Below are 26897 nucleotides of genomic sequence, written 5' to 3'. Positions count from 1 at the left end.
CTTTAGTTCGGAAACATCTCTCTATTTATTTTCTAACTTCACAATTTCAGGCTAGGGTCTATTTTTCTCAATTTCCGCCTGACATGCCCAAAGTAAACTGCCTGTTGCTCAGGCCCTGTAGCCAGGATATGCATATAATTGGTACCATTGGAAATAAAACACTCTGAAGTATGTAGAAATGTTAAAAATAATGTAGGAGACTTTAACACAATAGATATGGTAGGAGAAAATCCAAAGAAAAACCAACCAGAATTTCTTTTTTTGAGAGCCCATGCTCTTCCAATGGAAAGTATAGGGAAAAAATGTAATCTAGCTCCCAGCATACAATTCCTATGGCTTCCACTGGGTGTCAGTAGTCTTTGTTCAAGGTTTCAGGCTTGTTTCTTCCAAAACGAGGAAGAATAGTGAGTTTTGATACAGGGACACAGACTTGGAAATTTGTGTATGCGCACACGACGAAGAGGGCACGCGCCTGCTAATATCATTTTCCTATTCCTAACGTATTTTGATATGTTTTAACAAAGTTTAGCGGTAGCTTTTTGGATTCCTTTCTCTGCATGTTGAACGACTGGATTACTCAAATAGATGGCTCCAACTAAACAGACTTTTTGGGATATAAAGAAGGATTTTATCTAACAAAACGACACTACATGTTGTAGCTGGGACCCTTTGGATGACAAATCAGAGGAAGATTTTCAAAAAGTAAATGAATATTTAATCACTATTTATGAATTTATGAAACCTGTGCTGGTGGAAAAATATTTTGATTTGGGACGCCGTCCTCAAATAATCGCATGGCATGCTTTCACTGTAAAGCCTACTGTAAATTGGACTGTGCAGTTAGATTAACAAGAATTGAAGCTTTTAACTGATATAAGACACTTGTATGTACCTAAATATTTAATATCCATAATTTTTATGATTATTTATTTAGTTTCACCGGAAGTTGTCCGGGACGCCTAGCCTTATTAAGGAACTTCAGACTAATAACTCCTCGTCTGGGAAGGCAAGATCTTTCCTGAACATTTGGATCAATGTGTATGGATCAACATTTGGATCAGGCTGTGGTCACCGTGGAAAAACAGCATTAGAGCGTCGCTGAGACAGACAGCCAATCAGAGCGCTTGGAGGTGAAGGACACCTTGACGGGAGAGCAGTGGGAAGGTTCTGGAGCCTGAGGTTAGGAGCAGACAGACACTGGAGAGAGGAAGGGAGGAGAGGAAGGAGGGAAGAAAGGAAAGAGAGGAGGGGGAAAGCGCTCTAGTCACTGATGGAAAAATATGTATTTCTCATCATCAGCCATTTTCTATTTTCTCCACTTTCGTTCTCTCCTTGTTGTCTGTCAATCTCTATCTCTAACTGTTTCTCTCTCTCTCTCGCTCTCTCTCTCTCTCTCACTCAGTAAAGACAGAAAGACAGGCCTATAATCACTTCATGCAGTGTCCACACGTCTTGGCAGTGTGTTCCAGAGGAATTCTCTTTGGCTCAGAGTGAGAGAAAGAGAGAGCCAGCAGCTGTTTGAGTTTGAGTGGCAGATGCTTTGAGAGCAGAGCAGAGAAGAGCAGAACAGAGCATGGTAAGAAGAAGAAGAGAGGTGAGAACAGGCTAAGTTGCCAACTTGCCACTGGTGCATTCCTCTCTACCCCTCAGCTCAGCTCAGCTCCAGAGTCCTCAGACAACCCTTTGGAGCAGACCAGCTAAGCTCAGCTCACCTCAGCAGAGCAGGGAGTGGCAACCTCGGATCGCTTGCTCATGAGCAGAACGATGGAATGTAGAGTGACTGAACAGTTTTGTGGTGACAAAAAGTTGAGAAGGAGAGAGGAGGGGGAGAGAGAGAGTCTGGGTTGAATTATTATTTATTAACGAAAAAACACAAAAGTCTTTCAATTGTAGATTTGAAACACTCCTGAAAGGGCACTGTAACACAACTAGGGCTGCAGTGCACTGTGAGTGGTTCCCGTTAGCTTAGTCAGGAGTTGGATCTCAGCTCTGCTGTGTTTAATTTATTTATTCAACGTTTTCTCCCTAATTGGTAGTTACAGTCTTGTCTCATCGCTGCAACTCACGTATGGACTCGGGAGAGGCGAAGGTCAAGAGCCATGCGTCCTCCGAAACACAACCCAACCAAGCCGCACTGCTTCTCGACACAATGCCCACTTAACCCGGAAGCCAGCCGCACCAATGTGGAAACACCGTGCACTGCACCCGGCCCGACATAGGAGTTGCTAGTGCGCAATGGGACAAGGACATCCGTGTCTCCCCATGGGTCTTCCGGTCGCAGAGCCTGGACTCGAACTCAGAATCTCTAGTGGCACAGCCTTAGACCACTGCGCCACTCGGGAGGCCTAGCTCTGCCGTGTTTACATGCTGGCTCCTTTTTTTCTTCACTAGTGGGAGCAAAGGAAAAGGAGGAAGAAAGGAAAGAGGAGGAGCCCATTCTCCTGTTAAAAGAAGTGTTTATGATAGGCTCCTCTGGTGTGTGTGTGTGTGTGTGTGTGTGTGTGTGTGTGTGTGTGTGTGTGTGTGTGTGTGTGTGTGTGTGTGTGTGTGTGTGTGTGTGTGTGTGTGTGTGTGGGGGGGAACGTGTCTGACAGAGAGAGAGTGATAGTTGTAATGGTTGGTTTACCCTGGCAGCGCTACTTCCCTACAGCATCTTTCAAGAAAAGTCTGGGAATGTCAGACTACCCCTAACAGCCAATCAGATAGCTCCCAGACGCCCCCAACAGCCAATCAGACTCTGTGGATGGATTACATCCTGTTCTAGCAACCAATGAGTGTGACTTGTAATAAATTAATAACAGTATTAGTAACTGTAAAAAAAAAACAGTACAGCTTTATGAGTAAGTGGAACTGTGTTATTCAGCCTCTTAGGATAATTGGTACATACAACTGGTTATAATTGGGCTTTACCAGAACAGATGAGTTGGAAACGTGCTGTAGCTAATAGCTGTGTTCGGTATTTATTGGTTAAAGAGGGGAGAGGACGGGGAGAGTGATTTGGTGTGCCACTGTGTCTCCGGTTTCGCTGTGCTGGCATACCTCTGTGTCTAACTCCCCATCCACATCTGCTCTGTGTATGTGTGTGTGTGTGTGTGTGTGTGTGTGTGTGTGTGTGTGTGTGTGTGTGTGTGTGTGTGTGTGTGTGTGTGTGTGCGCATGCGTGTAGAGAGAGAGAGTGGTGGTAGTGGCCCCCCAATGAAAGATAAGATAGTAATGAACAGCATGTCACCTATAAAGAGCAAAGGGAAAGCTAGAACATGTGCTCTGTCAGAAAGACTGATCTGAGAGGAGCACAATTGTGACATGGCTTTCCTCAGCTTGTCATTTAACTGTTGCCTTCTCTCTTTGAGCTCTTTGGCGAAACACTTCTGTTTTCTCCTCCAAACCAATTTGGAAGATGGGAGGAGGAAGCAGAGAGGGGAGAGAAGGGAGAGGGGAGAGAGAAGGAGGAGGAGAGGAGACCACCCAGCGACTACAGTCCTGCCATAGGCATGGATCCCAAGACACCCCACTGTGAGATAAAAGTCGCTGTGTGAGAGAGGTGGGACGACCTCAGTCTTTCCTTACAGTTTGTAGCCCACTGATGTTGTCAATTGTTCACCCTACTAACCCTACTGAGTGTGAGAGAGAGAGAAACCTACTGTAGACCATGGAAACCCTGTGTAACATCTCTGAAACGATGAGTATGTGAATATATTAATGTATGTGTATAAGTGGCTTTTGACTTCCAACTGCTCATCTCTTTGGGAAGCTGTAAAAGAGGGACAGAGAGTTCTTTCATAAAGAACATTCCAGACTATTCTGACGTAGGAGTCTGAACATTAGAGTCAGAGGTAAGGACATGTTGAGAGAAGCCAACTGTCCCGTTGGTCTGTTTGTCTATTTATAATCCCTGAAGAGAAGATGGGAAACAACCACAGCACAGAATCTCTCTGTTTCAGCCCCTCCATCCTCTAATGAATCACTTCTTCCACGTTTGCTTAATGATAGCATGTCTACACTCGTTCTTTCCCAACACATCATCAGCTCAGAAAATGTCTGTGGGTTTGACAGAACATGCTCGTAATGTTCCTAGTTATGTGTTGGGGGGGGGGGGGGGGGGGTGTAGGAAGATGTTACAGTCTTAACAAATCAGGCTAAGAGCCAAAGTTTGGTAGTAGTATAGAGGGTAATAGAGAGAAGGAACTGGACCAAATGATCTCGCTCTTTCTGCCTTCTGGATGATATTAGCTGTACTCAATTCAATTGAAGGGGCTTTATTGGCATGGGAACATATGTTAACATTGCCAAAGCAAGTGAGGTAGATAATATACCAAAGTGAAATAAACAATAAAACTGAACAGTAAACATTACTCACAGAAGTTCCAAAAGAATAAAGACATTACAAATGTCATATTATGTATATATACAGTGTTGTAACGATGTTCAAATGGTTAAAGTACAAAAGGGAAAATAAATAAGCATAGATATGGGTTGTATTTACAATGGTGTTTGTTCTTCACTGGTTGACTTTTTCTTGTGGCAACAGGTCACAAATCTTGCTGCTGTGATGGAACACTGTGGTATTTCACCCAGTAGATATGGGAGTTTATTAAAATTGAGTTTCTTTTCTAATTCTTTGTGGATCTGTGTAATCTGAGGGAAATATGTGTCTCTAATATGGTCATACATTTGGCAGGAGGTTAGGAAGTGCAGCCCAGTTTCCACCTCATTTTGTGGGCAGTGTGCACATAGCCTGTCTTCTCTTGAGAGCCAGGTCTGCCTACGGTGGCCTTTCTCAATAGCAAGGCTATGCTCACTGAGTCTGTACATAGTCAAAGCTTTCCTTAAGTTTGGGTCAGTCACAGTGGTCAGGTATTCTGTGTTTGTGTTTGTAAACAAAGCCCCAGGACCAGCTTGCTTAGGGAACTCTTCTCCAGGTTCATCTCTCTGTAGGTGATGGCTTTGTTATGGAAGGTTTGGGAATCACTTCCTTTTAGGTGGTTGTAGAATTTAACGTCTCTTTTCTGGATTTTGATAATTAGCGGCTACCTAATTCTGCTCTGCATGCATTACTCTCTCTCCATGTTGAGGTGGACAACTGGAGTCAACTCTAGACCACAGCACAGACGTCTATTAAACTACTCTAGACCACAGCACAGACGTCTATTAAACTACTCTAGACCACAGCACAGACGTCTATTAAACTACTCTAGACCACAGCACAGACGTCTATTAAACTACTATAGACCACAGCACAGACGTCTATTAAACTACTCTAGACCACAGCACAGACGTCTATTAAACTACTCTAGACCACAGCACAGACGTTTATTAAACTACTATAGACCACAGCACAGACGTCTATTAAACTACTCTAGACCACAGCACAGGCGTCTATTAAACTACTCTAGACCACAGCACAGACGTCTATTAAACTACTCTAGACCACAGCACAGACGTCTATTAAACTACTCTAGACCACAGCACAGACGTCTATTAAACTACTCTAGACCACAGCACAGACGTCTATTAAACTACTCTAGACCACAGCACAGACGTCTATTAAACTACTCTAGACCACAGCACAGACGTCTATTAAACTACTCTAGACCACAGCACAGACGTCTATTAAACTACTCTTGACCACAGGGCTCAATAACTTTTCTGAAATCTTAAAGTTCTGCAATGTCTTTTTCAATGCATCTAGAATTATTCCGATTTTGTTTAGTTTGTTCTAGAAGAGTTTGGTCCTTTCTAGAGCACTGCTTGAGACTATTTCATAAGTCTGTACGTTTATCATAAACAGAAGAGAAGCCATAGTTTGATCTTTCAGCCATTTCATTAAGTTCAAAATAAACAGCACTTTGGAGTGCATGAGAGGACATGTCCTGTAGACTTGTGTCTGAACTCAGATCTGCATTAAGCCTTTAAGAAAAGCCTTGATGTGGATCAAACATCTGCTTTTCTGGCCTCCTCCAGTCCTCCTCCAGGCTACCTAGCCTCATTCCCAACCTAGAGCCACCCAGAGAACTGTTGTGATCAGGGAGACATTCTTGACACACTTGGCTGTCAACTTAACTCCCAAGAATGGGATTTGGGGATTTTCTCTCTACCCTCTACTGCCGAATCCGATCCCTCCCTCTCTCTCTCTCTGCATGCTGGGAGTGTTTGGTGCATGCTGGGAATTGTATGAGCGAGTGCGAGTGTTGTCTGGAGTTAGGTCGCCTGTTTTTTTCCTTCTTGTTTTCCTTTTCTTGGTAGTTTTCCTTTTCTATGCATGATTAAGGTGATCATTTAGTTTATTTATTTGTTGTGGTAGAATTAAGTATATTGGTTTTTCTTGTCGATATTGTCCTGCCTTTGGCGGGAATGGTGACCCACATGGGGACGCCGTCCCTGTCACTTCAGCACGGCTTCAGGTGTGTTACTGAAGCTACTGTCACCGTGGAGGAGTTTCTGGTCGCCGTAGGAGAGAAGGTAGGCTATGAGAATGCTGCTTATGCATCGCTGATGAATAAAGCGGTGGTGGTTTTTCTTAAAGAAGAGCGTCTTGTAGATCGTATGGTTGAGCATGGTGTATTTCTTAAAGAAGAGAGTCTTGTTGATCGTATCGTTGAGCATGGTGTATTTCTTAAAGAAGAGCGTCTTGTTGATCGTATGGTTGAGCATGGTGTATTTCTTAAAGAAGAGCGTCTTGTTGATCGTATGGTTGAGCATGGTGTATTTCTTAAAGAAGAGCGTCTTGTAGATCGTATGGTTGAGCATGGTGTACTTCTTAAAGAAGAGCGTCTTGTTGATCGTATGGTTGAGCATGGTGTATTTCTTAAAGAAGAGAGTCTTGTTGATCGTATGGTTGAGCATGGTGTACTTCTTAAAGAAGAGCGTCTTGTAGATCGTATGGTTGAGCATGGTGTACTTCTTAAAGAAGAGCGTCTTGTTGATCGTATGGTTGAGCATGGTGTATTTCTTAAAGAAGAGCGTCTTGTTGATCGTATGGTTGAGCATGGTGTATTTCTTAAAGAAGAGCGTCTTGTTGATCTATGGTTGAGCATGGTGTATTTCTTAAAGAAGAGCGTCTTGTTGATCGTATGGTTGAGCATGGTGTATTTCTTAAAGAAGAGCGTCTTGTTGATCGTATGGTTGAGCATGGTGTATTTCTTAAAGAAGAGCGTCTTGTTGATCGTATGGTTGAGCATGGTGTACTTCTTAAAGGTATGTTTATTCAAGTTACGCAGCTTTTTTTCCCGTCAACAAGGAGAAATGTACTGCCGTTTATTCCCAATGAGCTATTGGAGCGCGAGTTATTGCGGTTTGGGAAGTTTGCAAGTTCAATTAAGATTGTCCCGTTGGGTTGCAAACACCCGGCTCTGAAACAGGTTATGTCGACAGGTGTTTATGTTTTTGGGCTCACCGGAGCAGACTTTGGAGTTATCGTTTAAAGTCAAGTATGACAACAGACTGTATATGGCTTATGCTAGTACGGGTAGTCAATGGTGTTTTGAGTGTGGGGATGTTGGCCATAAGCGACATGCTTGCCCGAAAAGGGAGAAGGCAGAGGGAGGGATACAGGTGGTCCTTGTAACGCCTGGGCCCACTGATGTAGGGAGAGGTGGGTCGACAGTGGTAGAGCAGTCACCTGTTGCTGAGGAACAAGTTGTCCGTGTTGAGGGTACAAAGTTGCAACTTGTACCAGAGGGGAACATAGCGTCTTTTATGCAGCAGAAAAATATTATTGTAGGAGGTAAGGACGGATCTGGGGAGCCATTTCCTCAGACTGGTGGAGAGATGCCCAGTACGAGTGATGGGGTACAGCAGAAGGTTCATGTGGAGCTAGTCTCCCAGGTAGTGGACGAGATGCCCGGTACGATTGATGGGGTGCAAGTGGGGAGTGTTGAGAGGGATGTGGCTGAGGGGAGTCAGGGGTCTGTGGCCTCAGTTGAGGAGGATCAGGAGAAGGATATCTCTCTTGATATGATAGCAGCTGGTGACGACTTAATTTACAATCTAGAGGAGGTAAATAGGTTCCTGGATCAGACATTTGGGAAATCTGTCAAATTGGCAGATTTTTTTAATGTTGATAAGTTTGTGAGGTCAGCTGTGATGTTACAGAAGACGGTGCGGTTAGACCAGTTGAGTGAGAAGAAGCGTTTTTGCTTGTGGAAATGTGTTACTGCTGTTATGGCAGCAAAAGGTAGCGGAAAACATGGTAAGGTTAAGAGAAAATTAAAACAATGATGATGATCATGCTTCATAGGGTGTTTTTTCTCTTTGTCTGGTTTCTCTATGGTTTCTTCTGCTTTTCCTTTCTCTTTTATATATGGAGGTACTAAGGGTAGGTTCTCTCAATATTAATGGTGGAAGGGACAGGAATAAGAGGGCTTGGGTATTAGAAGTAATAAAACAGAAAGTAGTTTTTCTACAGGAAACACAGTGATGAGGCTAATGAGGTTGACTGGGGTATGTGGTGGGATATACTCAGTCATGGTACTAATTTCAGTGCTGGGGTGGCAATTTTGTTTTCCTCAGGCTTAGGGGTGACTGTGGTATCTACAACAGAGATTGTCAAGGGTCTGGTTTTATTGATGAAGGCGGATGTTATGTTTTTATCATACATTTTTTTAATGTTTCTGCTCCTAATGAGGGTACATTTAACATTTACATTTAAGTCATTTAGCAGACGCTCTTATCCAGAGCGACTTACAGTAGAGTGCATTCATTTTTATTACATTTTTACATACTGGCCCCCCGTGGGTACAGAGCGTATTGCTGTATTTGATCAAATAAAGGAAACCTTAAGACAGTGTGACCAAGAGGGGTGTGTGGTTTTAGGGGGGACTGGAACTGTACAGTGGATTTTACTGTTGATCACACTGCTGAAGAACCTCACCTGCGGTCAGCTACTTGCCTGTCTGGTCTATTAACTGAGTTTGAGCTTTCTGATGTGTGGAGAGTAAGGAATGCAAAAGTTAGGCAGTACACATGGTTAAAAGTTATTGAAGGTGGTCTCAGTGCAGCAAGGTTAGACAGGTTGTCTGTATCTGAGCACTACTGTAGTAGGGTTGGAAGGTTAGACAGGTTGTCTGTATCTGATCACTACTGTAGTAGGGTTGGAAGGTTAGACAGGTTGTCTGTATCTGATCACTACTGTAGTAGGGTTGGAAGGTTAGACAGGTTGTATGTATCTGATCACTACTGTAGTAGGGTTGGAAGGTTAGACAGGTTGTCTGTATCTGATCACTACTGTAGTAGGGTTGGAAGGTTAGACAGGTTGTCTGTATCTGATCACTACTGTAGTAGGGTTGGAAGGTTAGACAGGTTGTATGTATCTGATCACTACTGTAGTAGGGTTGGAAAGTTAGACAGGTTGTCTGTATCTGATCACTACTGTAGTAGGGTTGGAAGGTTAGACAGGTTGTATGTATCTGATCACTACTGTAGTAGGGTTGGAAGGTTAGACAGGTTGTATGTATCTGATCACTACTGTAGTAGGGTTGGAAGGTTAGACAGGTTGTCTGTATCTGATCACTACTGTAGTAGGGTTGGAAGGTTAGACAGGTTGTATGTATCTGATCACTACTGTAGTAGGGTTGGAAGGTGTGACATCACTCCTGGGGGTTTTCTGATCACCACAATGTGTCGTGTTGATATTCACGTGTCCTGTCCACGAAGGTCATCACCTTATTGGTATTTTAATGTTAAATTGTTACATGATGTCATGTTTTGTGAACGGATTTTGTTGTTTTGGAAAAAATGGAGGGTTACAAGACAATGGTGGGAGGTTGGGAAGCCCCAAATACGATTGTTTTGTCAACAGTATACTGCTCTGTCTCATATTGAAGTTAAAGAGACTATCAGGGCCCTTGAACAGGACATCAAATCTATTGAGTTGAACTGAGGTTGTTTTTACATGAAAGAGTGAAGGGTACATGTCCTTGCTACCCTCATGGATATGGATGCTCCTAGCGCTTTTAGTTTTTTTAAACCTTGGGCAGTCGACATTGCAACACAACAGATGGTCTGCCTTCGTCTCCCTGGTGGGAAGATGACCACGGATGACGGTGAGATGCACCAACATACCGTGGATTTCTACTCTGCCCTCTATAATGCGGAGGATTGTGATCCTGTTACATGAACTTCCTCAATTGGGCCCTGAGCAGAGAGTTGCTTTGGACTCTGACATTACTCTGCTGGAGCTGTCCACAGCAGTTATGCAGCTCTCATCAGGCCAAGCAACTGGCATCGATGGTTTACCATCTGAGTTCTATTAGCACTTTTGGGGGTCTATTGGGGAGGATTTTTATGAAGTGGTGTGTGAATCTTTTCATGAGGGTTCTCTTCCTGTATCCTGTCAACATGCTGTACTTTCATTGTTGCCAAAAAAGGGGGATTTGGCTCTTCTAAAAAATTGGCGACCTGTTGCATTGCTGTGTGCAGAATATAAAATTGTATTTAAATGTCTCTCAAACAGGTTGAAATAATATCTGGGGCTGTTGGTACACAAGGACCAGTCTTACTGTGTACCTGACCGCTCTGTTGTTGATAACTTGTGTCTAATAAGAGATGTTTTAGACATTTGTAAACTGTCTGTTGTGAATGTGGGTTTACTTTCTTTGGATCAGGAGGCCTTTTACCGTGTGGACCACCAGTGCTTGTTCAAAACAACAAAAGCCTTTGGGTTTGGGGATGTTTTTTTTGTCTTGGGATGAGTTTACTCTATGCTGGGCCCTCATGTATGGTGAAGATGGGAAGTGGTTTGAGTTTCCCCATCCCCGTCCATTTATTTATTTATTTTTATTTTATTTATTTCACCTTTATTTAACCAGGTAGGCAAGTTGAGAACAAGTTCTCATTTACAATTGTGACCTGGCCAAGATAAAGCAAAGCAGTTCGACAACATACAAAAACACAGAGTTACACATGGAGTAAAACAACATACAATCAATGATACAGTAGACAAAAATGAGACTATATACAATGTGAGCAAATTATGTGAGTTAAGGGAGGTAAAGGCAAAAAAAGGCCATGGTGGCAAAGTAAATAAAGTATAGCAAGTAAAACACTGGAATGGTAGAATTATAATTTCAAGAAAGTTCAAAGTTAATATAAATAATATGGTGCAAAGGAGCAAAATAATAAATAAAATAAATAAATACAGTAGGGGAAGAGGTAGTAGTTTGGGCTAAATTATAGATGGGCTATGTACAGGTGCAGTGATCTGGGAGCTGCTCTGATAGCTGGTGCTTAAAGCTAGTGAGGGAGATAAGTGTTTCCAGTTTCAGAGATTTTTGTAGTTCGTTCCAGTCATTGGCAGCAGAGAACTGGAAGGAGAGACACCCAAAGGAGGAGTTGGCTTTAGGGGTGACCAGAGAGATATACCTGCTGGAGCGCGTGCTACAGGTTGGTGCTGCTATGGTGACCAGTGAGCGGAGATAAGGGGGGACTTTACCTAGCAGGGTCTTGTAGATGACCTGGAGCCAATGTGTTTGGCGACGATTATGAAGCGAAGGCCAGCCAACGAGAGCGTACAGGTCGCAGTGGTGGGTAGTATATGGGGCTTTGGTGACAAAACGGATGGCACTGTGATAGACTGCATCCAGCTTGTTAAGTAGGGTATTGGAGGCTATTTTGTAAATGACATCGCCGAAGTCGAGGATTGGTAGGATGGTCAGTTTTACGAGGGTATGTTTGGCAGCATGAGTGAAGGATGCTTTGTTGCGAAATAGGAAGCCAATTCTAGATTTAACTTTGGATTGGAGATGATTGATGTGAGTCTGGAAGGAGAGTTTACAGTCTAACCAGACACCTAGGTATTTGTAGTTGTCCACAAATTCTAAGTCAGAACCGTCCAGAGAAGTGATGCTGGATAGGCGGGCAGGTGCAGGCAGCGATCGGTTGAAGAGCATGCATTTAGTTTTACTTGTATTTAGGAGCAGTTGGAGACCACGGAAGGAGAGTTGTATGGCATTGAAGCTCGTCTGGAGGGTTGTTAACACAGTGTCCAAAGAATGGCCAGAAGTATACAGAATGGTGTCGTCTGCGTAGAGGTGGATCAGAGATTCACCAGCAGCAAGAGCGACATCATTGATGTATACAGAGAAAAGAGTTGGCCCAAGAATTGAACCCTGTGGTACCCCCATAGAGACTGCCAGAGGTCCAGACAGCAGGCCCTCCGATTTGACACACTGAACTCTATCAGAGAAGTAGTTGGTGAACCAGGCGACGCAATAATTTGAGAAACCAAGGCTACTGAGTCTGCCGATGAGGATGTGGTGATTAACAGAGTCAAAAGCTTTGGCCAGGTCAATGAATACACAGTATTGTTTCTTATCGATGGCGGTTACGATGTCGTTTAGGACCTTGAGCGTGGCTGAGGTGCACCCATGACCAGCTCTGAAACCAGATTGCATAGCGGAGAGGGTGCGGTGGGATTCGAAATGGTCGGTAATCTGTTTGTTGACTTGGCTTTCGAAGACCTTAGAAAGGCAGGGTAGGATGGATATAGGTCTGTAGCAATTTGGGTCAAGAGTGTCACCTCCTTTGAAGAGGGGGATGACAGCAGCTGCTTTCCAATCTATGGGAATCTCAGACGACACGAAAGAGAGGTTGAACAGGCTAGTAATAGGGGTTGCAATAATTTCGGCAGATAATTTTAGAAAGAAAGGGTCCAGATTGTCAAGACCAGCTGATTTGTAGGGGTCCAGATTTTGCAGCTCTTTCAGAACATCAGCTGAATGGATTTGGGAGAAGGAGAAATGGGGGAGGCTTGGGCGAGTAGCTGTGGGGGTTGCAGTGCTGTTGAATGCAGTAGGGGTAGTTAGGTGGAAAGCATGGCCAGCCGTAGAAAAATGCTTATTGAAATTCTCAATTATAGTGGGCTTATCGGTGGTGACAGAGTTTCCTATCCTCAGTGCAGTGGGCAGTTGGGAGGAGGTGTTCTTATTCTCCATGGACTTTACAGTGTCCCAGAACTTTTTAGAGTTTGAGTTGCAGGAAGCAAATTTCTGTTTGAAAAAGCTAGCCTTGGCGTTTCTAACTGCCTGTGTGTATTGGTTTCTAACTTCTCTGAAAAGTTGCATATCGCGGGGTCCATAGGGGTATCAGGTAGGTATGCCCAATTTCAGGGCAGTTATATTGTCTGACAATTGAACCAGTGCTTTATTTTTTAAGAGCAAGGCTTACTGGTTTCTCTGTGATTGCACTGTCTGCGTATGCAGATGATGTGACTGTTTTCATTACAGGGGGTGAGGATGTTAAGGTTCTCTCAAATGCTCTGGATGTGTATGAGGGGGCCTCCTCAGCTAGAGTTAATTGGGAAAAGAGGGAATCTCTGTGGGCAGGTCAGCTTCAGATGGGGTCCGCTCCACGGTTACCAGGGGGGCTTCAGTGGGGCAGAGATGGGATGAAGACTGTTTTTTTTTTCTTGGCTCCGATGTCTTTCAGAAAAAGAACTGGGATGGTGTAGTGGAGAATGTGTGTGCCAGATTGCCAAGGTGGAATTGTGTGCTACCCCAGCTGACTTATAGGGGAAGGGTATTGGTAGTCAATAATCTAGCTGCCTCTACCCTGTGGCACAGACTAATGATTTTACAGCCACCGGGGGTCTGATACAAGAGCATCAGAGGACCATTGTCAATTTCTTTTGGTCTGGACAACATTGGATTAAAACTGCGGCCCTGTACCCTACTGCACGAGGGTGGGCAAGGCCTGGTGGACATTTCTTCCAGGATCATAGCTTTCCAGCTTCAAGCAGAACAGAGACTGTTGTACTGTGACGGTTCTAGCTGGGTCAACACAGCCTATACATTGATGAGAAGAGCAGGCTGTTTGGGCTTAGACAAGCATGTTTTCCACTTAAAGCTAGAGGGGGGTGATTTGTCTGGCTTGACTCCATTTTATGAGTCTGTTATGCAGGCTTGGAGAGTTTTTGTCAAGTCCCGTAAGGCCTGCACGCCACCAGGGATGTGGCTTTTTGAAGAGCCTATTTTTTACAACACTGCCATCCAGTCCCATGCTCTGGGTTCAGCCAGCCTACATTCATATCTGTTAGGTGTGGGGTGTACCAAGCTGGGTCATCTGATGTGGAGCAGGAGCAGATCGTTGGAGGAGCTGGGAGAAAGAGCGGGGATCCAATCACCTCGTCTACTGAGGAAGGTCGTAGCTGAGGTCTGTAATTCCTTGACATGTACTTCATCGGCAGTATGAAACTGACACTTCCAATTCTGATCGGTGGACGTAGGGTCTGGATTATGTGTTCTCTGTGTTGAATTTTAGTGCTGTGGCGGGGCATTTGAGGAGGACGTCTGGATGCTGCTTTCCTTCGATACCTCGGAGCTGGGGGAGTTCAAGGCGGTGGGGAAGAAGGCCATGTACAATATCTGTGTAAAAGTGTCCCTTGCTTCTTCCCTGGAATGGATAAAATCGACGAGGTGGGCGGGTGTGTTTGGTCCAGGTGCCTCCCCAAAAGGCTGTTGGTGGTCTTTATATAAACTGCCTATTGATAAGAGGACAGCTGACCTCCAATGGAGGATAATACATGGAGACAGAGCCACCAATATGCATCTGGTACATCTGGATCCTACTGTTGGGGAGGGGTGTCCATTCTGTGCTGAGTCTGAAACTCTGGCACATCTGTTTTTACAGTGTCCCAGGTTGGTCGGAATGATTGACCTCATCACTAGCTGGTTCTCAGCTCTGGGAGAGGTTTTCTCTTCCCAACAGTTTATATTTGGGCTAAAGTACAGGTTTAGTTGAAAGTGTGTAGTTCTTCTACTTAACTTTGTGTCAGGGGCAGCTAAATTAGCAATCTGGAAGACACGAAAGAACAGTATTCAGGGACAGGGGTCTGTGGATGTGGTGGGAATGCTGGAGGGGATGTTGGCAGCGAGACTGAGGGTTGAGTTTGCCTATTACAAAATGGTTAACAATATTGATCTGTTTATGAGTATATGGGTATTCAGAGGCTGTTGTGTTTAGTTACTGTGGAGGAAGATTTGGTGTCATGTTTTTAACTGATGTGTAACCATGGTTTTGTTTGAGTGTTTATTGTGTTGTGGGTTCCCAGACCCAATAAAGATTATTTAAAACTCAAAATTCTCTCTCTCACACACACACACACACTCTCTCTTTCTCCAACTCTTTCCCTCAATCATTTAAAATTCTTGGGATTGTCTGGAGAACATATTCCAGTCTAGGTCACACAATTTTAGAGTTCTGCACTGTTTGATAATGTGCATAAATAAATATGTCAGTCTTACCCAGCATGCAACGGGAAGAAACATTGGCAAGCTAATACAGCTCTCTGAGAAACAGTGACTTCAGAGTGAGAGAAAGAAAAGATAAAACAGACCAAGAGAAAATACAAAAAAAATGAAAAAGCAGCACTGAAAGAGAGGGAGAGAGGGCATAAGACAAAGATAGAAAAAAGAAGGAGAGAGAGAGAGAGAGAGAGAGAGAGAGAGAGAAAAGACAGAAAAATGGAGTGTTGCTGTGCTGGTCACTGCAGAACAGTAAGCGAGAGCCACGTCAGCACAATAAAAGGGGGAAGAGTGGAACCCCCCTCCTCCCTCCTCTCCCTCCGTCCCTCTTTTTTCCCCCTGACTCTCTCCATCCTCCCACTCCTTCCAGGCCTATGAATTTTATTGGAGTATAATTCCCACTGAATCTGAATATGAGGTTTCCAAAATGGAAGAATTAGTATGCTTCTCTGACTGTCTGCCCCCCTTTTTCTTTCATTCTTTTCTTTTTTATCATGTCTGAATTAGAACGAAATCCATTTTTATTCAACGCAGATGTGCACAGTTGGAACAGACGTGAGGGGAATCGTAAAGAATAATCAAGAGAGAGAGAGAGAGAGAGAGGGGGAGAGAGAGAGAGAGAGAGGGGGGGGAGAGAGAGAGAGAGAGAGAGGGGGAGAGAGAGAGAGTGTGAGATTGTGTTTCGTATCCTACCACTTAAAATGAAGTATGGTGTTATGCTGAACTAATCATCTTTCTTTAGAATATGTTGGCTTTGGATCAGCATACATAACAGCCACTCAACAACGACTCTGCTCCCAAACAAATATGTCAGGTTGGAGGCAGAACCGTTCATGTAAGGCCAACAGGCGTGAAACAGCCAAAACCTGGCAGGTCTATAGTTTGGCTACATTTTAATCAGAGCTAATGCTTACTGAAGTGAATTATGGTGCATGAAGGCCTGAGAGAGGTGGCGGTAGAAGGCTGTTTGACAGCCTGGTGTGCATGTGTGAATGTGTGTGTGTGTGTGTGTGTGTGTGTGTGTGTGTGTGTGTGTGTGTGTGTGTGTGTGTGTGTGTGTGTGTGTGTGTGTGTGTGTGTGTGTGTGTGTCTATGTGTGTGTGGGAAGAAGGAGGGTCCATAGCGGGAGGTGAGGCTGCACATTTGGCCCAACACATTTGCAGCACTGTAAGCTATAACTCATAGCTCCAGATGACCGACAACGATCATGATGTAATGGCCAATAAATCAGATCCCTAGGTGGAAAGAGAGCAGAGGGGAAGGGAGGAGCGGTGTCGGCCAGGGGGTAGGTTTAGAGAGCGGAGGGGAGGAACGGGCCAGGTGGGAGGAAAAGGGACAGATCTTATGGGAGTTTTACTGCAGTCTGGGACATTCCATCCATGACAGGACATTACACCAGTGATTTAACCAGTGTTCTATTATTGATTAGGGGTCAACGAGTTCATAGGGGTCAACACCCAGAGGTAGGGGAGAGGCCACATGCAACCAATAGGAACAGACTTAGTAGAGGAGAGGCCACAAGTAGCCAATAGGAAGAGACTTAGTAGGGGAGCAGCAACACCAGTCAGGAAGAATCTTCCTGTAAAAGCTAAACGCATTAGATGATATTTGAGTAAACAAGGCAATCTGTACATTGGAGTAGAGGGAGGGATGATCTCGAACAGAAGAGATACAGTAATGTACTTGAGGAAAACATGAAAAGAAAGTAACAGGTATCATTTAAGTTCAGAGGTTGAAGGAGATCAACGAATCAGTGAACGGTCATGATCAGGTACTTACCAGGGTACAGCTGTTTGGTGGGGGCGCTGAGCTGGGCTTCTTTGGATACTCTGTAGGCTACATCGGCTCCTTTTGTTGACTTCCTATGCGCACAGAAACCTGTGGTTTTAGTAACGCCTTCAGGTAAACTGGGAAAATCTAAAATCTTCAAGAGGTCCGCTGGCTCCACTACGGAGAGAAAGAGAGAAGATAAATATTTTAGGTTCGACTCATATCAAACACGCTCATTTAAATTCAGACTCACACATCTTTCACAATCATCCACAGTGCTGAAAGACCCCAACAACAGGGGAGACAGTCAGTATCCATTTCAAGTAACCCAGTTACTCAGGCTGTAGACAGAAAAACCAGATCCTCCTTTCACTGGCCCAGGTGTGTCAAACTCATTATGTCTGCTGGTTTTTGGTTTTTCCTTTCAATTAAAACTTAGACAACCAGGTGAGGGGAGTTCTTTACTAATTAGTGACCTTAATTCATCAATTAAGTACAAGGGAGGAGCTAAAACCCGCAGACACCTGGCCCCCCGTGGAATGAGTTTGAAACATGTGCACTAGCCATTAGCTGGGACCTTCTTCCAGTACAGTAGGTGCACTCCAGACCCCCTCTATCTATCTATCCATTCCCCTCTCACCCCTATTCTCTCCATCCTTTTCACTGACGAGAAGAGGGTACAGTTATAGAACCAATCTAAACTGTGAGAGTGTGCCCTACACTCTAACTACAGATCTAGGATCAGATTACTGTGCCCACATTTCACATCTTAACCATTAGGGGGTTATGAGGAAGTTGGATGCTATGACGAACTACTGCCATGAACTAAGTCCATCCCTCCATCCCTTTATTCCTCCACTATACCTGCCTTCCTCTTCCTTCCCACAAACATACAATTAGCACACTCTCAGGCTGGGCCTTGGGGTTTCCTCCAGAGCACCGCAGGTGCAGGAGCAGCACGGTCGGGTCAGAACAGGTTCTGACGTTGTGGTTTGACCTCTGACTGCACGTCTGCTGGCCAAAACAACCCCAATGACCTAATGAGCCACAAACAAACAGATGTGTCTGCAGCCAGATGCTACAATGCTACGATGGCCTCAGCCTCAAGGATACTGCCCAGAGCATATAGCATAGCCCCAGTACTGCTCGGAGCACAGCCACACACTATGGGAGAAGGGATGGACCATGTACAGACAACATAGGGACAGGGTCTAACTGGGGCGTAGAGGGAGGCCAGTACAAAAGGGAGGGGTTTGAATGTTGGAAAACGACAGCTGGAGCAGTTTATGGCATGGTTTTAAGAAGAAAAAAAACAAAGACAAAAGCACACATTCTCTGGCACTCTGTTTTTGCATTCTTGTGTTCTGTTGAACCACTCCAGTTGGACTGAGAAAGGCACACTTTAAACACACACACACACACACACACACACCACACACACACACACACACACACACACACACACACACACACACACACACACACACACACAGGTAAAGCAGGAAGGATCAGGTGTCAGGTCAGCCAGGACCACACACATTTACTGAGGATGTTCAGAGAGGAGCTTTCAATAGCTCCATCCATCTGGAGAGAAAAGGGTGGCGGGATGGAGGGATGGATGGAGGGAGGGAGGGAGGACGGGAGGGAGTGAGGGAGGGAGCGCGGGCACTCTTCCCACTGCCCCATTACTTCATCCATCTGGAGGTCATTACAGTCTCTCACATGCAGCGCAGATCAATTCAAATAAACCATTCAACAGCTAAACAAAATGACAGATCCAAATTCACTACAGATCCACATGACCATGGATCACCATCCATCATAACCTCCACTTTACTGCTGTTAATATCAGGCAGTATGCATTGCAACACTGTCAGCTAGCTACAGAAAGATTTGAAAATGTGATTTTGATGATCTATATTCCACGCTGTGTAGTGTACAGTCTCTGATTCTGAACAGATATCTGACCCAAATCAAACAGCTCACACGCACAGCTCGCTATGTTCCCAGACCCACACATATACTGGATGTAAACACACCTAATGACACTCGTGCTCCCACTTGGGTAGGTCATATCAACAGAGAGAGGGGGGGAGTGAACTCTCTCATATGGGTGTGTGTAGACCATTAAGAGGAAAATACATGGGATTGGAGTCAGATGAAAGAATGTGAACTAAGTGGAGATTCATTCGCCAACTCCCTCTCTTTTTTCCTGTCTTTTCCTGTCTCTCTTTCTCTCCCTCCCTCATTATCCGGAGCCTTCCCTTGCTTCCTCTATGAGCTGGCCCTCTCCTCTCTTCCTGTCTTCAATCGGAAGACTCTAATTATCTAACTACATAATTGTCTTTCCATCCAAATGTGAGCAGCAGCTGAACTCAACACATTATCCCAAAGCTAGGGGGAACATATTTGACAGGTGCACCAGATGACTTTGTCATATCTGGGGGAAGGTCCATCACCTACCCCCTACCCCTCCCTGCCCACCCTCTCTCTAAGACATTCCAGTATGAGAACAAGGCACCCCTGCAACAACAACATACCACAGAATGACAGAGCCTCTTGAAGTAGTTGAATGGCCTAAACAAAGCCACTGCTTTGTCTCTCATCATCAGCTCATAATGGAGTGAGTGATACAATGTACCCAGCAGCTAGAGAATGACTTTCACTGGCCATATTGACAGACTGAAATTAGATAGCTTGTCCTAAAGATCTCTGCTAGGGTTGGACAGTTCCCACTGTCAAAATCAAGTGAAACAAACTTAAATCAACACTAGCCAACTACTTAAAATGGAAAAACATCTTAAAACTAAACTGAAGGAAAACTGTAAAACAAACAGTGATTATTATTGCAGGTATTTAAAGTCACCTTTCTCTTTCTCGACAATACCTCTGTAATCCTGTCCACATGAGTCCCCAGAGGACAGACTGTATCTACGACAATAGAAAACTCAGTAGATGAATAAACCTGCTGACTCTCCTTTCTCTAGTGCTGTTGGGAATGCTGCCTGGCATTTCCATCCTGCTCCCAGTCACTCCCATACCACCACACTGTTAATCCTCAACCTGACAACAGGTCCTGTATGGCTCAGTTGGTAGAGTGTGGTGCTGGCAACGCCAGGATTGTGGCTTTGATTCCCAGAGCCACCCACGCATGACTGTAAGTCGCTTTAGATAAAAGTGTCTGCTAAATGGCATACATTATCAACAGCCCAGAGTCTGTCGGTCTCCTGGGAAACCCAGCCACAAGGCCCATGGGATACTGGAGGCCTATAAGGGTGGAGGTAGAGAGGAATGAAACCACACCACAGCCACCACAGAAGAAGAACATTGACGCACTCTTAGGACCACGAGGCCCCAGCCACTGGGCACCACATCAAGACAGGACTGTCACACACATAGACATGCACACACAGGCGTGTGGACACACATTCATTCACATATTTTACACACGGCTCATGCAGGCACACACAAACATACTGTATATGCATAAAACATGAAGCAAAGAGTATAAAGTTCTTTAATACATAGAAAAAGACACACACACTCCTAGGCTTTCCTCCTTCAATCTAATGTAACCCCCACCAGGATCAATAAATATATTGCATTAGATTAAAGAACTTTATACTGTCTCTCTCTCTCCTGATTATACAGTGGCTGAACACAGCGACCTCTGTCTATGAAGTCAACCCTCAAGTCTAACTGATGGGAACTAAAATTACAGTCTGAAAACACCAAAACCCACTGAGGTCTCATAGTAACAACAGGCTTAACTTAGGGCCTTGTGGTAGGAGGAACGTTGCAGATTACATCAAATCACTTAGGAACTTGTGGTAGGAGGAACGTGGCAGACTACATCAAATCACTTAGGGCCTTGTGTAGGAGGAATGTGGCAGACTACATCAAATCACTTGGAGCCTTGTGTAGGAGGAATGTGGCAGACTACATCAAATCACTTAGGGCCTTGTGTAGGAGGAGTGTGGCAGACTACATCGAATCACTTAGGGCCTTGTGGTAGGAAGAACGTGGCAGACTACATCAAATCACTTAGGGCCTTGTGTAGGAGGAACGTGGCAGACCTCATCGAATCACCTAGGGCCTTGTGGTAGGAGGAACGTGGCAGATTACATCAAATCACTTGGGGCCTTGTGTAGGAGGAATGTGGCAGACTACATCAAATTAGTTAGGGCCTTGTGGTAGGAGGAACATGGCAGATTACATCAAACCACTTAGGGCCTTGTGTAGGAAGAACGTGGCAGACTACATCAAATTACTTAGGGCCTCGTGTAGGAGGAATGTGACAGACTACATCAAATCCCCTAGGGCCTTGTGTAGGAGGAACGTGGCAGATTACATCAAACCACTTAGGGCCTTGTGTAGGAGGAACATGGCAGATTACATCAAACCACTTAGGGCCTTGTGTAGGAGGAACATGGCACATTACATCGAGTCACCTAGGGCCTTGTGTAGGAGGAATGTGGCAGACTACATCAAATCCCCTAGGGCCTTGTGTAGGAGGAACGTGGCAGATTACATTAATACTCACTGAGTTACAGTATGATCACTATAGGTTAATCTATCCAACGTTATGCAAGTATTTTAAAGTAATTAGTGGCTGGTGAATGTCGTATGTCTCAGATTGCCATTCTAGTAACCAGCCATATCCTCCATTCTAGTGACCAGCCATATCCTCCATTCTAGTAACCAGCCATATCCTCCATTCTAGCGACCAGCCATATCCTCCATTCTAGCAACCAGCCATATCCTCTATTCTAGTAACCAGCCATATCCTCCATTCTAGCGACCAGCCATATCCTCCATTCTAGCGACCAGCCATATCCTCTATTCTAGTAACCAGCCATATCCTCCATTCTAGCGACCAGCCATATCCTCCATTCTAGCAACCAGCCATATCCTCTATACTAGCGACTAGCCATATCCTCTATTCTAGTAACCAGCAATATCCTCCATTCTAGCGACCAGCCATATCCTCCATTCTAGTGACCAGCCATATCCTCCATTCTAGTGACCAGCCATATCCTCTATTCTAGTAACCAGCCATATCCTCCATTCTAGCGACCAGCCATATCCTCCATTCTAGCGACTAGCCATATCCTCCATTCTAGCGACCAGCCATATCCTCTATTCTAGTAACCAGCCATATCCTCTATTCTAGTAACCAGCCATATCCTCTATTCTAGTGACCAGCCATATCCTCCATTCTAGCGACTAGCCATATCCTCTATTCTAGCGACCAGCCATATACTCTATTCTAGTAACCAGCAATATCCTCCATTCTAGCGACTAGCCATATCCTCCATTCTAGTGACCAGCCATATCCTCCATTCTAGCAACCAGCCATATCCTTTATTCTAGTAACCAGCCATATCCTCCATTCTAGCGACCAGCCATATCCTCCATTCTAGCGACTAGCCATATCCTCCATTCTAGCGACCAGCCATATCCCCTATTCTAGTAACCAGCCATATCCTCTATTCTAGTAACCAGCCATATCCTCTATTCTAGTGACCAGCCATATCCTCCATTCTAGTAACCAGCCATATCCTCTATTCTAGTAACCAGCCATATCCTCCATTCTAGCGACCAGCCATATCCTCTATTCTAGTAACCAGCCATATCCTCCATTCTAGTAACCAGCCATATCCTCTATTCTAGTAACCAGCCATATCCTCCATTCTAGCGTCCAGCCATATCCTCTATTCTAGTAACCAGCCATATCCTCTATTCTAGTAACCAGCCATATCCTCCATTCTAGTAACCAGCCATATCCTCTATTCTAGTGACCAGCCATATCCTCCATTCTAGCGACTAGCCATATCCTCCATTCTAGTAACCAGCCATATCCTCTATTCTAGTAACCAGCCATATCCTCCATTCTAGCAACCAGCCATATCCTCCATTCTAGTAACCAGCCATACCCTCCATTCTAGTGACCAGCCATATCCTCTATTCTAGTGACCAGCCATATCCTCTATTCTAGTAACTAGCCATATCCTCCATTCTAGTAACCAGCCATATCCTCCATTCTAGTAACCAGCCATATCCTCCATTCTAGTGACCAGCCATATCCTCCATTCTAGTAACCAGCCATATCCTCTATTCTAGCAACCAGCCATATCCTCCATTCTAGCGACCAGCCATATCCTCTATTCTAGTAACTAGCCATATCCTCCATTCTAGTAACCAGCCATATCCTCCATTCTAGTAACCAGCCATATCCTCTATTCTAGTGACCAGCCATATCCTCTATTCTAACGACCAGCCTTATCCTCTATTCTAGTGACCAGCCATATCCTCCATTCTAGTAACCAGCCATATCCTCCATTCTAGTAACCAGCCATATCCTCCATTCTAGTGACCAGCCATATCCTCTATTCTAGCGACCAGCCACATCCTCCATTCTAGCAACCAGCCATATCCTCCATTCTAGTGACCAGCCATATCCTCCATTCTAGTAACCAGCCATATCCTCCATTCTAGCAACCAGCCATATCCTCCATTCTAGTGACCAGCCATATCCTCCATTCTAGTAATCAGCCATATACTCTAATCTAGCGACTACAACTTCATAGGGGTGTCTATGGTCGCTAATTATAAGATACCCCATCCTTAAATAACCCATATACGTAATAAAAGTCCTGTCCAACTCCAGTCTGCAGTTCCTCAAGCCAATCTCAATTACATATTCTTTGCGTTCCTCGCCTCCTTTTTAAAATCCATTGGAGGAAAAAACCAGAGGTCCCTCCGCTCTGACCTTCCCCTCCAATGGGATTTAAGAGGAGAGAGGACGCTAGTATGTCATTGAAATTCTCCCGAGGTGATATCTGACCCTGTTGACTTAGAAGCACGTGTCTCTTTATTTGGGCTTAGCTAGGCAGGGTCGGGATGAAAGGGTTGTTGGCTTTCACTTCACTCAAATGTAAAGACGTCTACTCTACTATAATAACTACAATGAGCAAACAGCTAGTACAAGCTAACATTAGAAACTGGCAAATTAGCTGCAATGAGCTAACAGCTAAAGTTAGTTAACAGCTCTATACTTAGCAAACAGCCACAACAGATGCCACTGACAGCTGCAATTAGCTCATGACTGCAATTATGTTAGCAAACAGAGTGAATGGCTTCATTGGAGAGACCAACTAGCCATAGGACTACCTCAGTAGTAGCACTATGGGTTTGATCTGCTAAATGGCATATATTATTTGTTATTATTATTATTATAATTATTATTATATTAATAATATATTATTATTATAATTATAGTATTATTATATTATATTATTATATTATAAGCAATTCAATAATACATAATCTAAATCGGAAATGACACCCTTTTCCCTATATAGTGCAATATGAGTCACATGGTTGCAGTGATTGGAGACGAAAAGGAGGAGGAAGAGGAGGGGGTGGAAAAGGAGGAGGAATAGGAGGATGAAGAGGAGGAGGAGGAAGAGGAGGAGGAGGAAAAGGAGGGGGAGGAGGAAGAGGAGGATGAAGAGGAGGAGGAATAGGAGGAAGTTTGGCTGTCATTAACCAGTTGATGCTAACCGTGTAGAGGCCTGTAGAGGCCTGTAGAGGCCTGTTGGTTTTGCCAGTCCTCTCTGACACAACCTAATCCTATAAAGATCAGCAGCTTTTGGTGAGGAAACCGTTGTCACCGGGATACCCTCTCTCTTTCCCCTCTGCCATAATCTCCCTTTTCCTCTACCTCTACCTCTACCCATCCATCCACTCCTTTCACAGATCTCATCTGGTCTTTTCCTCTACCTCTACCCATCCATCCACTCCTTTCACAGATCTCATCTGGTCTTTTCCTCTACCTCTATCCATCCATCCACTCCTTTTACAGATCTCATCTGGTCTTTTCCTCTACCTCTACCCATCCATCCACACCTTTCACAGATCTCATCTGGTCTTTTCCTCTACGTCTACCCATCCATCCACACCTTTCACAGATCTCATCGGGTCTTTTTCTCTACCTCTACCCATCCATCCACTCCTTTCACAGATCTCTTCTGGTCTTTTCCTCTACCTCTACCCATCCATCCACTCTTTACACAGATCTCATCTGGTCTTTTCCTCTACCTCTACCCATCCATCCACTCCTTTCACAGATCTCATCTGGTCTTTTCTCACTTTCTTCTCCTTCTTGGCAGATAGGAAAATCTGTTGTTTGTCTACTGTTTTCAAGGTATTCTCATCAGTACATGGTGGTAAAAAGGAGGGGGTGTCCTAACCCCGATCCCTATTGCACCCTAAACTAACCCCTCAGCTTGCAGCAGTAGATCACCCAGGGGGAATGGACAGGGAGAGTGGCAATAAGCTTCTTCCAGGACAGGAGGGAGAGGGAAGTAACATCTCCCCTCTGTACAGAGAGTAAACACCCTACAGCTTAGCCTTTATGGCAAGTTTTTTCTATAAGCTGTCCTGTATATGTTCGCGCAAGTTTCTGTGTGTAGATGTGTGTTTAGCCCAATTCAACAGCAGTAGTAATAACTCAAGTTCGGTAAACACACACACCTCCAAACCCCAGTCACACTTCACTCACCTCCCTCCGACCCTCCTGAGGTGGCAGTTAACCACATCCTAGCCCACAGGTATGGCTCTCAATCCCACCTTATTAAGATGAAGTGTTTGTCTAATTAGCATGGCAGCTCCCTTTGGGGGAGCAACACCTTAGGAACAGGATGGACCCTTACTGAAGATAGGGCCAGAGCTTTTCCCTGGGTAAACACAGGCTGACCACAGCCCAGAACTCCCAGAGAAGACTGAGAGAGGCGCTGTCTGTGTGAGACTGACTGGCACTGGGACTGTGCTTGGGTGGATACATTTACTCTACAGCAAAAGCATTCTATATAGCTCTCATTCTTCAATATTTAATAATCAAATTAAATTCTCTCCCTCCCTCCCTCTCTCTCTTCCCCTCTCCCTCTCTCTCTTCCCCTCTCTCTCCCTCTCTCTCTCTCTTCCCCTCTCTCTCTCTCTCTCTCTCTTCCCCTGTCTCTCCCCCTCTCTCTCTTCCCCTGTCTCTCTCTCTCTCTCCCTCTCTCTCTCTCTCTCTTCCCCTGTCTCTCCCCCCTCTCTCTCTCTCTCTCTCTCTCTCCCTCTCTCTCTCTCCCTCTCTCTCTCTCTCTCTCTCTTCCTCTCTCTCTCTCTCTCTCTCTCTCTCTCTCTCTCTCTCTCTCTCTCTCTCTCTCTCTCTTCCCCTCTCCCTCTCTCTCATAGCCCGTACTTGGCACACCGTGGAGCAGAGCCACATCACAGACACACATCCTTCTCTGTGCCAGTGCTTAATGACAGATTGGGGCCAATACAGCTACAGAACCTTGGATGCGGAATGGCTCTGCAACATTGAAACCGACCACAGGGTCATAGCTACAGGGTCATAGCTACAGGGTCATAGCTACAGGGTCATAGCCACAGGGTCATAGCTACAGGGTCATAGCTACAGGGTCATAGCTACAGGGTCATAGCCACAGGGTCATAGCTACAGGGTCATAGCTACAGGGTCATAGCTACAGGGTCATAGCTACAGGGTCATAGCCACAGGGGCATAGCTACGGTAGCACAGCACATAGTGCAGCCTGAAACAGAGAACAGCAGGGAGAAGATCCAACTGACACAGAACAATAACTACAACCCTGAAGTCACCCACACACACCTGGATATAACTGCCCTATGGGCCCTGGAGAAAAGTAGAGCACTATGTGAGATGTTTCAGGGAGTGCTGCAACGCCCTCAGAACCATGCTCTCCCCTCTTCCTTCTCTCTCCATTTCTCCTCTCTCCTCCTCTCCCCTCTCCGCCTCTCCCCCTGTCTTTTTACTGTCTTCAGTACCTACAGGCTGATATTGGTGCTAAATGTCCATCTACT

At 44.9% G+C, this 26897-nt stretch overlaps 1 protein-coding gene across 2 annotated transcripts in view; it reads right to left on the bottom strand.

Annotated features, from left to right (window-relative positions):
• LOC106568813 (collagen alpha-1(XI) chain-like) overlaps positions 1-26897 on the bottom strand; it is a 144046-nt gene that overhangs the window by 94172 nt on the left and 22977 nt on the right. For both annotated transcript variants that reach the window (XM_014139485.3, XM_014139484.3), the window contains exon 2: positions 17016-17183. In XM_014139485.3, the coding sequence (XP_013994960.2) occupies positions 17016-17183 (168 nt within the window). The remainder of the gene's footprint in view (positions 1-17015; positions 17184-26897) is intronic.

This window comes from Salmo salar, chromosome 01 (genome assembly GCF_965601325.2).
Source record: "Salmo salar chromosome 01, fSalSal1, whole genome shotgun sequence".
In the NCBI taxonomy this organism is placed as follows: domain Eukaryota; kingdom Metazoa; phylum Chordata; class Actinopteri; order Salmoniformes; family Salmonidae; genus Salmo; species Salmo salar.
Note: the sequence above shows the minus strand (reverse complement) of the source record. Positions and strands in the feature narration are given on the sequence as shown.